Source organism: Malurus melanocephalus, unplaced genomic scaffold (assembly GCF_030028575.1).
Source record: "Malurus melanocephalus ecotype Western Australia unplaced genomic scaffold, MMel_1.1 scaffold_17, whole genome shotgun sequence".
NCBI classification, from domain to species: Eukaryota; Metazoa; Chordata; class Aves; order Passeriformes; family Maluridae; genus Malurus; species Malurus melanocephalus.
In genome coordinates, this window is record NW_026623249.1 from 1,978,348 (window position 1) to 1,992,561 (window position 14,214).

General features: G+C 42.9%; 1 protein-coding gene across 3 annotated transcripts in view; it reads left to right on the forward strand.

Annotated features, from left to right (window-relative positions):
* Positions 1-12,814, forward strand: part of CSF2RB (colony stimulating factor 2 receptor subunit beta) — a 14,828-nt gene extending 2,014 nt beyond the window's left edge. For all 3 annotated transcript variants that reach the window (XM_057387581.1, XM_057387597.1, XM_057387590.1), the window contains exons 3-14: positions 1,345-1,474; positions 3,427-3,611; positions 3,949-4,097; positions 4,990-5,161; positions 5,252-5,384; positions 5,477-5,637; positions 6,528-6,673; positions 6,769-6,943; positions 7,957-8,047; positions 8,303-8,372; positions 9,132-9,235; positions 9,502-12,814. In XM_057387581.1, the coding sequence (XP_057243564.1) occupies positions 1,345-1,474; positions 3,427-3,611; positions 3,949-4,097; positions 4,990-5,161; positions 5,252-5,384; positions 5,477-5,637; positions 6,528-6,673; positions 6,769-6,943; positions 7,957-8,047; positions 8,303-8,372; positions 9,132-9,235; positions 9,502-10,705 (2,720 nt within the window). In that variant the 3' untranslated portion in view covers positions 10,706-12,814. The remainder of the gene's footprint in view (positions 1-1,344; positions 1,475-3,426; positions 3,612-3,948; positions 4,098-4,989; positions 5,162-5,251; positions 5,385-5,476; positions 5,638-6,527; positions 6,674-6,768; positions 6,944-7,956; positions 8,048-8,302; positions 8,373-9,131; positions 9,236-9,501) is intronic.
* Positions 12,815-14,214: the final 1,400 nt, after the last annotated feature.

Sequence of the window (14,214 nt, forward strand, 5' to 3'; positions counted from 1 at the left end):
TCCTGTGCTCTGTTCTCCCCTGCCCCCTAATTTGATTTAACAGAGCTGGGAATAGGAAGTATCTCCCAGTACACCATATCTGCATCAAGACTAGGCATACAGCCATCCTAAAACCAGCAGAAACAGAGTGCTGTCAGAAGGTGTCCTCAAAGACATTCACCTTTGCCAGTGCCGATGCCTCATGCCTGCAGTAGGGTTGGAGGTGTTGTTCTGCCTGGCCCAGCATCAATTGTAGGATATTTTCATTTGGGGTTTCTGAGGAAAAATGTATTACTGTGTAGGTCATTCTGGGTTCTTGGCATTCTGAGCCTTGGCCCTGCATTCAGGACATCCTTTTCTATGTGGGATTCTTCATTTTCTGGTTATGCAAAGAATRTTGTAGAACTTACTTTGCATTGGTTTTCAGTAGAAGATCAAAGTAAGGTCCTTTTTCTGCCTGCTAATCCAGCATCATTCCGTTCTGAAGGGTTTTTGCCCTCAAAGAAGCTGATTGTAGTTCTCATCAAGAAAAATTAGAGAGAACACCTTCATGTGTGCACACTGACATCTTCGTCATCCGAAAATGCAATATCCTAATAGTGCAGCATTGATATTACATTCAGAGAAAGTAAGGAAGGATAAAAAAAGCAATTTGCTTTGCAGTGCATGTGCCAGAGGCAGTCTGTATTTTTCAAACTCACAGTTATGAACTTTAAAAAAAATATCCTTGATGAGAGGTCTGGCCATCTCTGGATCATAAATCTATTTCCAACAAATTAGTTTGGACATTCTTCTGAGTCATAACAAGACTATCCCCAGAGCATCTCACTTTTGAATAGACCTTTCTATCATTATAAACTTTATTAGGAAGTTAGTAGCAAAAAAGTCCACCCACCAACACACAAAGATGAAATGATCACCAAATGTCTGCGGGCCATGGTATCTATTAATCCTTGGAAACAATCTGCGTTTGAAAAGTGATGCCTTGATTGGAACCATATGSCTTTCAGGCACAAAGATTTCACTTGATTGCTGTTGGTTATAGCTTGGTTTGGACACTTGTGCAATGTGGAGATGTGCAGAATGGTCACAAGTCTGCACATATTTTCCCTGAGTCATGCCCCATCCCAGGGCCACATTGGATGGGCTCTGAGCAAAGTGGTGCAGTGGAAGGTGTCCTGACCCATGGCAGGAGGGTTGGAACAACATGATCTTTAAGGTCCCTTCCAACCCAAACCATTCTATGATTTTCTGGGGCCAAGAGGAGAGTACTGTTAGCAGTACCTTACCTCCTGCACCTCCTGCTCTCTCTCACTATTCTTATTTGTAATCACTGAATCTTGTTTGCCTCAATTCCTTTCCCAGAGAGTATCCCGATGAAAAGCTTGAAGTGCTACAATGACTACAACTCACAGGTGACCTGTACATGGATGGAGCATTCAGAGGCTCATGACCTTGTTGGTATGATTCTTTATCAAAGGGATAATATTGACATGTAAGTACCTGGAATGTGCTGAGCTAGAAAAGTTCAGAGAAAAATTGTGTATGACTTGGAATCCTGGGGACCAGCAGTCAGGTTTTCAGAAAGCACATCCACCTCTCTTTTTGATTAAAGCAAAAAGGCCTGCTTCTGAGGCCTCATCTAGGAAGAGAGGAATGAATAGACCATGCTAGTAGAGTGTTTTTTATCATCTTTACAACTTTTTTTTTGTTCTGGGATCATAGCTATGAAATAAGATAGGGCATATAGGATGCTAATAATGGAGGGGATAACATGGTGTCAGAAAAAGTGTGAGTCTTGTTTGTAAACCCTAAAGAGAGGAGACCTCCCCCCTGTCATTTTTCCCATTTAGCAGCATCACTGATAATGTGGTTTTGATAGCTTCTGAGAAAAATATATAAGCTCTGTGCTTATGAGATAGAGAGGGCTGGTGAATTCTCTATCTGTGCTATCAGTTTTTCTCTCAGAGATACTGGTGTGTTTATGACAGTATCTCTCTGTTACATCTGCTTCCTTTTGAGAAGGGARCCAATTCACCAAACTGGATTGATGGTAGAAAAAAAGAGAACAGAAATGGAGGAATAGTTGAGGGAGAGAGGAAGGCAAAGATGGATAGTTGAGAAGAAAATTATTTAGAGTCTGGGAATACAGAAAGAAAGGGAAAGARGAAGAACTCTTGATTTTATTGCAACAGGAGGGAATGAATAGACCTAAAAGCAGGTGAAAACTGGCAGAACTCTGGAACAGGACCTTGAAGTTAGTTAGTACTTCTTGGAAAAGATGGTATGAAGTTACTTTAGAAAGGAACTAGCTCTTTGGAACATTGTTACATGATGAAATGTGTGGATCATGAACTAATGAGACAAGCAGGTATTAAACATGGACAGTCACACAGCTGAAATAAAAATGGCCAAAAATTAATCAATAACAGCTCACAGATGAAGAATAGTTGACTAAACCCCAAACTGTAAAGTAATGCTGATGAGTAGACAGAAATATCTTCAGGGTAGAAATATCTATCAACCCTTGGGCTGACTCTTTTGCTTAAGGTATGCACACACTGCAGCATCCAATCYATACTTCAGCAATATCCCTGGCTTCCTTGCTAATACCCAGCTTACAAAAGTAGCAATAGTGCTGAATAATGCTTGCTGACATATAGTTGGCTAGAAGACTCCATCCTATCCTGGAAGAGAGTATTTGGCCTTAAATATTCACAACTTAATATTTCTCATCTGAGCTGGAACAAGATAATATACTGGGCATGAAGCCATAAATACAAACAAAATTCCAGAGGGTACATAAAGAAGCAAGGCATCTCTCCAGCAGCTGAGGCTACTGCAACCACAGGAAGATTATTTTCTCCTGCCTAGTTTTAAAAATTGTTTCTAATTTTCATGATGCTCCTTGGCCTGGAGAAAGGCTATCTGAAAGGATGATTAACATTCTGGATGAAATTATTAATGAACATTTAAGGTCTCTTGACAGAACACAACTACTAAGGATACAGAAGTACATATGGTTAGGGAATCTTTCTCTGTCTTTCTGGTACTGCAAAATGGAAGTCTTCAAGTAGCTTAGGATTCCCATAAACTTTACTGCCTTACACTGTGAGTAAAAGGTGTATTTACATGACATTAATTTTCATAATATTACTTCTCACCTAAAAATATGGTATTATGTAGAGCTAGGCTAAAAAGTAACAAAAATGAACTGGTACCCTAAAATTTGCTGCACAGCTTCGAAGTGGGGAGGCAAAATTCTGGTGCTAAAAATGTTTCTCATATTAACTGATGCAAAACAGGACTAATAGGTACAGTGAGAAGAKGATATAAGTGCCTTGGTGAGTTGTAACAACAGGATGGGATGAAATTGGTTTCAGGTGTTTAATTTTGCTCTAACTACATGTCTCAAAATCAGATCATTATAGATCACTTTGTACACAGGGAGAACAAGGAGATGTTCTGCACACGCCAGACAGAAAATGAGTTACATGAAGCTCCAGACGTRTATGTGCACTGGGTCTGCCGCAACACTACAGAAGGTTTTGTAATAGGGGAATATGATATTTATGGTTTCAAGCCTAACAAGGTGCTTCAGGCAGAACTGGATGTTGATCTTTTCCAAAATGGTAAGGCTTAAATACCAAATTCTCATCTTTCAATGAATTTTAAGGATTTTTGAGAATTTATTTGCTGTTCATCTGGAATTGAATTCCACTTCCACTGTGAAAACTGCCCAAGAGTTCCACATTGAGAAGGTTGGGCAGGGAGAGGAGAAGGCAAATTTCTGGGAGCAGTTGTACCTGGTATCATCTCAGGAGCTAGTCCAGCAGGAAGTACCTGACACACCTGGTGTGTCAGGGATAAGATACTCTTGAAATGGGGTAATTTTCCTAGATGTTTTCTTCCCCTCTTCATGCCCTTTGCTCACTATCTCCTCTCATGAATTGTACCTCCACCTTCCAGTTCRGCCCCTCCCACCTCAAAACCTCTCAGTCAGCTCGATGACATCAGGAGATTTCTTGCTGACCTGGAAAACAGCTGATGGAAGCCAAGGGCTGGGCAATGCTTTGGAGTTTGAAGTCACTTACAAGCGGGAGTGGGAGTCCTGGGAGGTAAGAGCAGAGGAGCTGAGCCGTCCTGATTTGGGCTGCACCATCYTGAGTGGTTGAAAGTCTGTGATAAAAACTGTGTGAATGAATGGTCTTTCCATTCTCAGATCTGTGAAGAGGTACAAGTGTTGTTTTGGGTCAGATGGAAGGGGCTCTCTTTCTGTTTGCAAGTGACTTGCCCAGTTCATTTGTCCTGCACTGAATGCAAAGGTCTCTACTCAAAAAACTCCCACAACCATTGTGCTTGGGTTTGAGTTGGAACTGAYTTTGCCCTGAATCCCTCCTAAATTGAATTAAATCACGTTCCAACATGAGGCTGTGGGTTCACATGGGGAAAGCAGCAAAATATATTTGAAGTTGTTCCCTCTGTGAGGCAGGTATGTTTTGGGGTTTTTAATTTTTTTTGTTTGGTTGGTTGGTTTATTTAAACATCTATAGGAGTCCATATTCTTTGCCTTATTGTTTCACTAGATTTGCATATTTCTGTTTTGTACCTGTCAGTCAGATCTTTAGATTTTAAGGCAAGTATTTTGGCCAGAGTCCCACGTAATTGTGCACTGAGCAGTGCTGTGAACATGTGTAGCTGGAGTTGAAGATGGTCTGGACTTTGCAAGCTGCAGGAGTTTGCTGCTTGTTGGGGGAGATTGTGCCTAACAGTGGCCATGCCTCGTCCCTCCTGTGCCGTGCTGCAGCACATGATGGAGCCCCTCTYGTATGGGAGTGAGGAAGCACCACATGGCAGCATGTGCATGGACCATCATTTGTGTGGGAATGGTGGAGATGCAGCCTGCCAGTCCACTCCTCTCACTTGTTCCCGGTCTTCCCTCCACCTCCCTGTTCCCCAACTCCTCAATACCCTCTCTTCCTTCCTCTCCCTCCTCTCCCCCAACAACAGGAGGCTGCCTCGCTCTTGCTCTCCAACACCACACATTGCAGTCTCAGCCGTGAGGATCTCGTCCCAGGGAGCAGCTACGTTGTCCGTGTGCGAGCCAGACCGGGGCAGGCCAGCGGCTTCTCTGGGCAGTACAGCCACTGGAGCACAGAGGTGTCCTGGAAGACCCCTGAAGGTAGCATGGGATGGAGTGGGGCCATGCAGGGGTGGAAGATGAGAAGCCATGACTTTCCTGTCATTTATCTTGTGCTGGTGTTTTCTGAAGGTGGCCTTCAGCCCAGGAATTTTCGCTGCTTCTTCAGTGGTGGAGATCGTCTGACCTGCAGCTGGGAAGTGAAGAAAGTGATCACTACCTCTGTCCTCTTCGGTTTGTTCTTCAGGGCCAGTCCAGCATCAGAGTACGTGCCCTGCCCACAGCAGCACAACTGTGCCTATCCCATGGGAYTTCTGCCTGTCCCTGACCTCAGTTCAACACCTCTTTTCCCCTCAGAGAAGAGGAGTGCTCTCCTGTGCATGAGAAGGCTTTGCCCCATGTCCCGTATGTGGTCCAGAGCTGTGAAATCCCTGTTAGCAGTTCCAGCAGCCAGAGCCAGTACCATGTGTCTGTCAGGGCCAAGACTGAGGAGAAGCTGATTGAAGCCTACAAGAACAGTAAGTTTCTCTGCTGTTTCTTGCTTCTCCTTCTTGTTTCTTGGAGAGATGCCTGTTTGAGCAAGTGGGGCTGAGGACAGGGGTGTTGAGGAAAAGTGAGTGGGAAGTGGAAGAAACAATTACTGATGAAGAAAGGAACTGTATCGTGTCAGAGCTCTGGGATGTAGGTGTGGCGTTCCTCAGTGGCACTTGTTACCCTGAGGAAGGTGACAKCTGAGGGAAACTGTTGAGGAGATTGTTGTGCAGAAATTCAGGTTGTGACCCAGAGCTTCTCAGTGAGCAATTGCCATCCTGCTGACTTCTCTGTGATTCGTGAGTGTCCCAGGTGGCAGGGGACTGTGGTGAGAAGTGTTATGGGCAGTGGGAGTGTGTCACTGTGATTTCTCAAGAAGCCACTGAGCTCTTGTGTGTTTGTGCAATGGCCTCTGGAACACTGGAAGAGGCAGGAATCCTTTGCCCAGTGTGGTGCAGCAGGTAGGTCATCTCTGCCTGCATGTATGTGAAGGTATTTGGGTAACTTTAAACTCTAAAACTAGGACAGCTCCTGCAGTGGGTGAAAATATCAGGAGGTAGCTCCAAGAGAGCTAAAAATCTTTGGAAATGTGGTGGACCAGTATAGATATTTCAACTATTGCTTTGCTGCTTTTCTGAACACAGGGAGTGCTGTCAACATTCATGGGTATGGATTTTCCATTATTTAGTAGTCTACTGGTTTATTGTATTTGACTAGAAAATGAAGATGCAGAGAGTTAAGAAGTGTTAAAAAGCTGAGCCATTTTACATTGCACAAAACAACCTTGTTTTCAGTCCCTGGAAATGATTCACAGTGGGCAAAGAGAGTGCTGGACCAGTAGGTTGGTAAGTGTTCTGAGACATTCACTGTGTTCCAGTTCAGGTGCTGCCGCCTGCAAATGTGTCAGTGACAGCAACAGAGAACCAAGAGTATGAACTAAGGTGGATAAAACACAAATTGAATTACGACTTCATAACACAGAGATACCAAGTCAAGTACTGGGAAAACAACCAATATGAAAAGGTAACTTACAAAATGCAAGAGTCATGGATATTTATTTGCTGGTCAAATGGAAACACAATTCTTTTCACCTCTGTCATTGGTTCTCCTCTCCCCAGACTCTCCAGGAGCTAAACATCAGCAATGATGAACCTCCCTTCATCTTCACCCAGCAGTTGCTGGCAGGAGCTACAGAATACAGGGGGAAAATGCGTGCAAGGGTGAATACACCTCCGGAATATGAGGGGCCTTGGAGTGAGTGGAGTGAAGAGTTCACCTGGAAGACTGAGAATGGTACTTTTCATGTGGCTGCTTCTGACAGGTTTTGGTGGACTCTTAATGGCTGGAATGCCTCTTTAGTGAAACACATTCTCCTAGCTGGGGTTGGAGTGAGGTGCAGCCAGGGCCTAGCAGGAGTCACTCAGTGAGACAGCTGCCCTGCCTGCATCCTTGCAGTGCAGTGACAGTGCTAGGGAAGGAGGTGAATKACCTTTCTTTCCTGCTTGCCTTCAYAAAGTGAGTACAACTAACCATAAAGTTTTCCACATGGAGAGTGGAACAAAGACATCCTGCCCAAAAGATTATCATTATTTCCTGATTCCAGCAGTCCATGCTTCTGTTGATGAGATGACTGAAGAGCCTAATAGTTTAAGAAGATAGAACATAGCCATCAGCTTTTTATATTTCCAGAGTGGCTCTAAGGTTGTGTAAAACACATAGTGGAGTGTGCTGGAGATATAATCTTCAAGTGTTTTTGCTGTTTCTGGACTCAGAGGCTGAATGCCTCCCATCATATGATCTTTTGCCCAAAGTAATATGATCTTACGTGATTTGTCCTGGGGAAGGTTGTAGTGGTAATACTGTGGGCAAATTTTGATGCATGTATTCAGGTAGAAATTGGTGTGCTCTTGTGGCTGCTGGCAGAGGAAGCTCTTAGAAAATCTCTGAGATCTCACTTCCTCAGAACAGTTCAGAGTCAGGCAGACTTAAGATATCTCAAGGCATGCCTATTATTCATGGTGGAGTAAGTTTCATGACCATCTTTTTTCTGATGTCAGTAAAAGCCAAGAAGAGAGTCAGTAAAGGAAACAATGAATTCCTTTGGTCAGTATGCTGTTCAGGTCACTTTTGGCCTGCCCCACTCTGGAGCATATTCCAACAGTTTGAAGGCCTTATGATCCTGTCCCTCCACACATCACATTCCCTGATCCCTTCCGATGAATAGTGTCCAGAGTGAAAATCCTGTTGCAGGAAACAGAAACAGCCCCTCTGCAAGTGGATAGCTTTTCCTCTTTTCTCTGTTTCAGTTCTAGCACCTGTGATTCTCCCAGTGATGCTCCCAGCACTCATCATCCCTTTGCTAATAGCTGCTTATTGCAGCTACAAGTATTTCCTCAGGTAATTGCAACAAGGACACTTAGCAGCTCGCGTGTGTGGCATAAAGTCCGAGGCAGTTCTGGTGCCCCAGGAGACAGGAGATGGGCCCTGGTGGGCAGCCTTGTGCATGTCTGGGTAAGGGAGAGGGTTGGGTGGTGCTGTGCCAGTGCCTTGRTTGTGCCCCTCTGTTCTGAGCAGCATGGTGAGTGGGGTGCAGCCTTTTCTGGTAGCAGTCACGTTGAGAAGCAAATCTTGAAAACTGTGCTCTTGCTGCAGGAAGAAGAAAATGTGGGAAGAAAAGATTCCGAACCCCAGCAAGAGTCTCCTCATCCAAAGCTACCTGGGAGTAAGAGGGAACTGTACCTTGAAGGGTTCATWATTTCTCTCTCTTTTTTTCAGGACTTCAACAATCTTAGGAGCTCTACTTGTTTCCTAGTACAATGAACAGATATTGCCATTTGTCTATGAGTTATTTTTAGGAGAATTTCTGGTCACTCTTAATGTAATGGTGTTCTTATTTTATGCTAGCAGACCTCTTTGTGCTGCTCTTGGCAGCAGCACTGTGATTTAAAATCAAGGTAGAAAATTTTCAGTATTTTAAGATTTCCTGCTCCTGTGCTTTTAAAAGGTGTTTCTTAAACATTGCCCAGCAGTTGAGGAGTTGCAAACTCTCAAAAGCAGKTTCCTAGGGGACACTGCCAAGTGTMCCTGAACAGCTTGAAGTTTTCTCTCCTGAAATCCAGAGTAACAACTCTACTGTTTACCTTTTCCCCATTACACTGAAAATTTTAAACTCAAACATTKCATGATCACTGTGGCCAAGACAACCACCTACTATCAATCCCTCAAGCTCTATTCATAAATAACAAGTTTAGCAGGTCATCTTTCCTAGCTGACTCACTGAGTACTTGTAGTTAGGCCACTGATAAGGTGATAGGGKTGTGAAGAAACCATCTTCTGGAGTCACATTAGTGAAGCTGTATCCCTGTTACCAGGTGCCATAGGCTCTCCTGTTTGTTTTCTTTGTCCACGAGGAATGTACAATTCCTGATTCTACTGCCAGTGAGTCACTGCTCTTCGGTCATGTCTGCTTTTTCATTTTCAGAAAGGACACTTGGGAAGCTGGTCAGCAAGCAACCAGCTGGACTTTAACAAATACAACCTTTCAGAGAAGATGGAGCAGGCTAGCTTCCTTCAGGTTTTGGACAGGTGAGTGAACAGCACATAACAGTGACACTGTGGATGGTCTCTAAGACCTCACTGTGTCATGGCAGGATATAATCAAATGTTCTGTCACAAGAAGTCCTATACAAGTTGATTTTGAGGAGGAGATTCCATTTTTTGCTACATGGCTAACCACATCTGCATAAATTTTTTTTCTAAGCCTGTGTGTGTTTTCAACTAAGATTGGCTTGTATTTTGTGTTCACCACAATAATCTCTCTCATGAGCAACTTTCGACTTTCCCACCCTCAGGCAGGCGAAGACTTTGGCAGAGTGCCTTGAAGGGCAGACCAAAAAGACAGATGTTTCCCCTGTTACAATGGACCTACAGAATTCATACCAAACTTTAAATGAGTCAGAACACACCCCAGTTGTCTGCTCCACTCAGAGTGCTGGTCATTACTTTCCTGTTTCAAGGAGAAACAGTGCTGGTGCAATTATTGCTTCACACAGAGCAATCCCTTGCTTTGCTTTCAATGGTCCRTACTTGTACGGCCCAGTGGTGTCCTCTCACCCTGACATACATCAGGCCCTGGAAATGGACCCCGTGGGACTCAGTAAGAAATCAGTTTCCTTTCAGTATGTGATGCTCCCAAGGGAAGACTCTCCCAAGACCACACGCAGTCAAGGGCAGCCAGAAGCAGCTCCTCCAAAGGACCTGCTCCCRCATCAGCAGGAAATGATGCAGTACCTTGATGACAAGGAGGAAGTCTTGCAGTCCACAACAGCCTGCAAGGAAGGCACCAGCAAGGGAACAGAAGAGCAGAACTCTCCAAAGGCTCTCAGCTGTACCACGTATTCTCAACAGTGTCCCCTGGAGTACATCATCACGGACAGCCCGTTACTGCCATCAGCCAGCACCCCCACCCATCCTACACTGGTCACAGCTGGGGAGTCACCTCCTGGCTCACAGGAGGCAGAGCCTCCCAGTGACCACTCTTGCCATGAGTTTTCTCCTGAAAAAATTGATGTCATCATCTCAGTTTCAAGCCAAGCACCAACCTCATCTCCTGAATCACACCTGGATACGCTGGGAGACTATCTTACTGTGCCTGAAGGTCTCCAGGAACATTCAGAACCCACGAAGATTTCTTTGCCTGTCTTACAGAAGGAAAGTGGTGTTCCTAGGAATCAGCCTTTGTCAGAGGGTGACTTGGTGGTGTTAAACCCTGACAGCACTGACCCAATTTTCCTTTGCCAGGTTGGTGACTATTGCTTCCACAGCCTAAAATCCAGTGTGAAGATGGATAACAGTCAGGAAGACCACCAAGTCCAGAAACTTTCTGAAGGCGAGACAATGCTTGGGAAGCCTGTATGTGATAATGAATCCATCACTGGCAATGAAAAGGATGTATGGAAAAGGAAAAAAATACAGGCCATTCAGCTTTTCAAAAACCTGAAATCAGATGATTACTTTTCCTGGCAGCAATCTTTGAGAATCAAAGAAATCTGTTAAGTGGGTAAATATTAATGAATACCAAAGAGATTGGTAACTGAAAGGGGTTGCAACTATCTGATGAAAATGAGCCCTCAAACCTAGGAATAAATAAATACCAGTTCCATTTTAAAGCTTCCAGTCTAAAGTGTTGAAAGGCTTAGAGTAGCTCAATATCATTCTTGCTGTCTTCACAGATTTGTCATGAAAGACAGCACAAATATTGCCCTTTAGCGTTTTTCAAACTTTGGCTTATCCATGATGAACAGTTTATCCTCCTCATGATCCTGTGGCACATCACAATCATCTCACAATTATATCAGATTGCTTGGCAAAATTTGTGGCAGGAAATGAAGACTTAACAACTAGAAAGGCTATCAGAAGGAGACAAGCTTGGAAATCTTGGAAAGAAAAGTTATGTTCTTAAAAGCAATTTTGTTGAACTTTTGTGTATTTGTAAAATAGCTCTAAAAGTCACCAAGTAACATTTATATCTCTGYCTTTCCACTATGGCATAAAATAAGTATTGTCTGAGGTGAAAAAGCCCCAAACAATTATAGAAGGGTAAAGAAAAAAAATGTTGACATCCAAGAAAACTTCCTCAATATTAAGGTGCAGCACATCACAGTGGATTCAAAGGATAAGAAAGAAAGATACATAAAGTAAGTTGTAGAGAACCATTTGGAAGAAGAAACATTACTGAAAGAAAGCCCAAGGGCTCCTAAGGTTCAGTGAGAGWGAGTGGGGCAAGTCAGAGATGCTGGGAAGGTGCACAAGCCTGTATCTGCTGGAGTTTTTCTATTTCTGCATGTTAAAGTGGTTTATTATTTTCTTTTAAGTTCATTGACTGTTTATTCAGTATATACTTAATCCTAACGTGTAACTGATTCTTAGGGTTTTTTTTTTTTTCCTAAATAATGAGTGTTGAGAAAGAGTAGACTGTTTTTTTTTCCAGTTTTGCTGTAAAGAAAGTAGTGCAAGGTAAGAGTCTCTGTTCAGAACCCTTCTCTGTGATCAGTGAAAAGGGTTTGGTTTCAGATCTGAAGGTGGACCTGACTTGCAAGAAGAAACATATATCTTTTTTCAAATATAATACTTGTACTAATAAAAATATTATTTCTTTCTATAAATATTTCATTTGACATGTTACAATATTATGGTTGCAATAAAATTACKATTAGCTCATTTGCTGAGGTTTCAAAAAATTCTGTCAGTTCAGCGATGCCACATCTGAGATCGGACATTTCCTCCTGACTTTACTATGTCATTTGACAGAGAAAATGAGTTCTGTGTTTGTGCCACCTGATTCCTCCTACTGGGTTAATGGGACTGTGCTGATTCAGAAATTACAGTGARATTATTTGGATTTTTGAGAATTTAATCCTTGTAAATACCATTCTAAATCTGAAAAGTGGGCCAATTGAGTTTGGTGCCCTTGATAGCAGAAGGCAGGCAGCTGCAGCCTCCAATAGAAAATAGTGATGAACACTTTGAGGGATTTTCAATTTAGACCTTTTGTAACCAATGGGTTTTTTTATTAGTCTCTTGTTTGGCCTTTTATGAGTGGCACAATTAATTTCTTCCAGCCTGTATTATTGTGCTCTATTGAAGCATGTCCTGAAAGGAGATGTTCAAATCCATATGCAAATATTGTATCTGAATTAATATCTTAGATATGCATCATTTTGCTGGGCCTTGAATTGCTGGGGTTTAATAACCAAGAAGAATAAAGARAGGGAGAAGTTTTATTCAACTTGGTGGCATTTGCATTGTGATCAGTACTCTAAGAGCTCTCTGTTCCTTCTGTTCTGCTGCACTTCACTGGGCATTTGCAGAGGCTGATTTTGGAGACATGATTTACAGATACAAGCACATTTGTCATGATCCCACAGAGATGATATCATCATCTGAAGATTGCTTCAGGAGCCTGGAATATGCTGAGTAACATACCATTGTCACGATAGGGGAGCGGAGCAGTGGTTTGATTTCCAACTATAACAATTCATTTAGGGCAGAATGAGCTTCTGCGCAAGGGACTCTTTCTTCAATATCCACCTAAGTATCATTAAATAAAATACGTAAGGAACACTGGAAGCAGGGCTCATAAACCATGGCTCTGCYCTGCCAGAGGAATCCAGTTCTTACTGGGTTGCAGATTAAAAACTTCCATAAACTTCATCTGTTGCTGATCCTATGAATCTTCCATTCTCTTCTGCATGGGGTCCGGGTGCTGTGCAAACAGTAAAAAGGATTTTATAATCCTGTAGCCTGCTGATTCAAGACTTGGAAGCAATCGTGAGTCCCAGGTCTTCAACTTCCTGATCATTAACTTGAGCCACAAAGTCACTGTTGTAAGGCAAGTTGCTGCTTCCTTCCCCAGTGCTAGGTACTGATATGCAGAAGAAGAATCATCATTCTGATGATTCAGGAGCCAATTATGACATGCTCCTCTCTGTAGGGCTTCTCACTAAGTAGTTCCAGCCCCTCAGCCTGTATATCTGCATGATGAGTCACCAATGTTTCCTATACAGTCAAAAAACGAGTTATGAGATGATTGCAACCCTTTCCTTACTGCATACTCAAACATAAAAGCTTCTGCATGTGTTTTAACAGCAGGCATTTTCCTCTTTCTTGCTCTGAAGTAATCACTTTATTATTCCTTTATCATAATCTTCATCAACCAGAAACATACTGCTCGAATTTGCATGAGGCTAGGGTAGGAAATATATTGTAAACTCAGTAATTCTAATTAAGGTCAGTGCTGAACTGGTCTGTCGCAGTCTTTCTGCTGGCTTGAGGGCTGTCTCTTATGTAAGGATGGAAAGTGGGGCTGAATGGGTTGCTAGAAAAAGAAACCTGCAGCAGAAAGCCCTCCAAGACCTCAGGGAACAACAGCTGGAGAATTTCTGAGAATCCTATTTTTCTACCAGGTAACGGAAAACAAACCCAACCCATCCTGAGGTCCCTGCATGGTTTCTTGTTCACAAGATTATTGTACATGCAATCTTCCCACAGAATTCCACTCTGTCTCTTCTCCTCACTCCCTACATGCTCCTTCTGCTCTCACCATGGAGATGAAATGTCCATGAAAAGAAGCTCCACATGGCATGTTGTATACATGGGGAATAAGTAGCACTATGACTTCATGCCTCTTTTGGCCCTTTTGAAGTCCATACAAGTGTCTGACAGGATCCCATATGCTGCAGCCTTTATCCTAGCAAGTCCTCATACTGCACAAAGGATATTTCACCATGAGGTTCAGTGGGTGATCCCAAATTCCTCTGAAGCTTGTACAACATGAACCAGCTTTAGATCAAAAGTTTCATTGGTTGGTTGTGTGCTTTCCAGCTTGTTGGTAGGGAAGCATTTGGTCCTCATTCTTGCAGGATAATCTGTTTGTCTAGAGAAGTAGWTGTAAAGCAATCTGAAACAACTAGACATCTTCTTCTGTTCCCTTCTAAAAGATTTTCCAGCTCCTTACTCACAGTGTGCATATACATTGCAAAGGTTTGGGATGAACACTTTTTAAT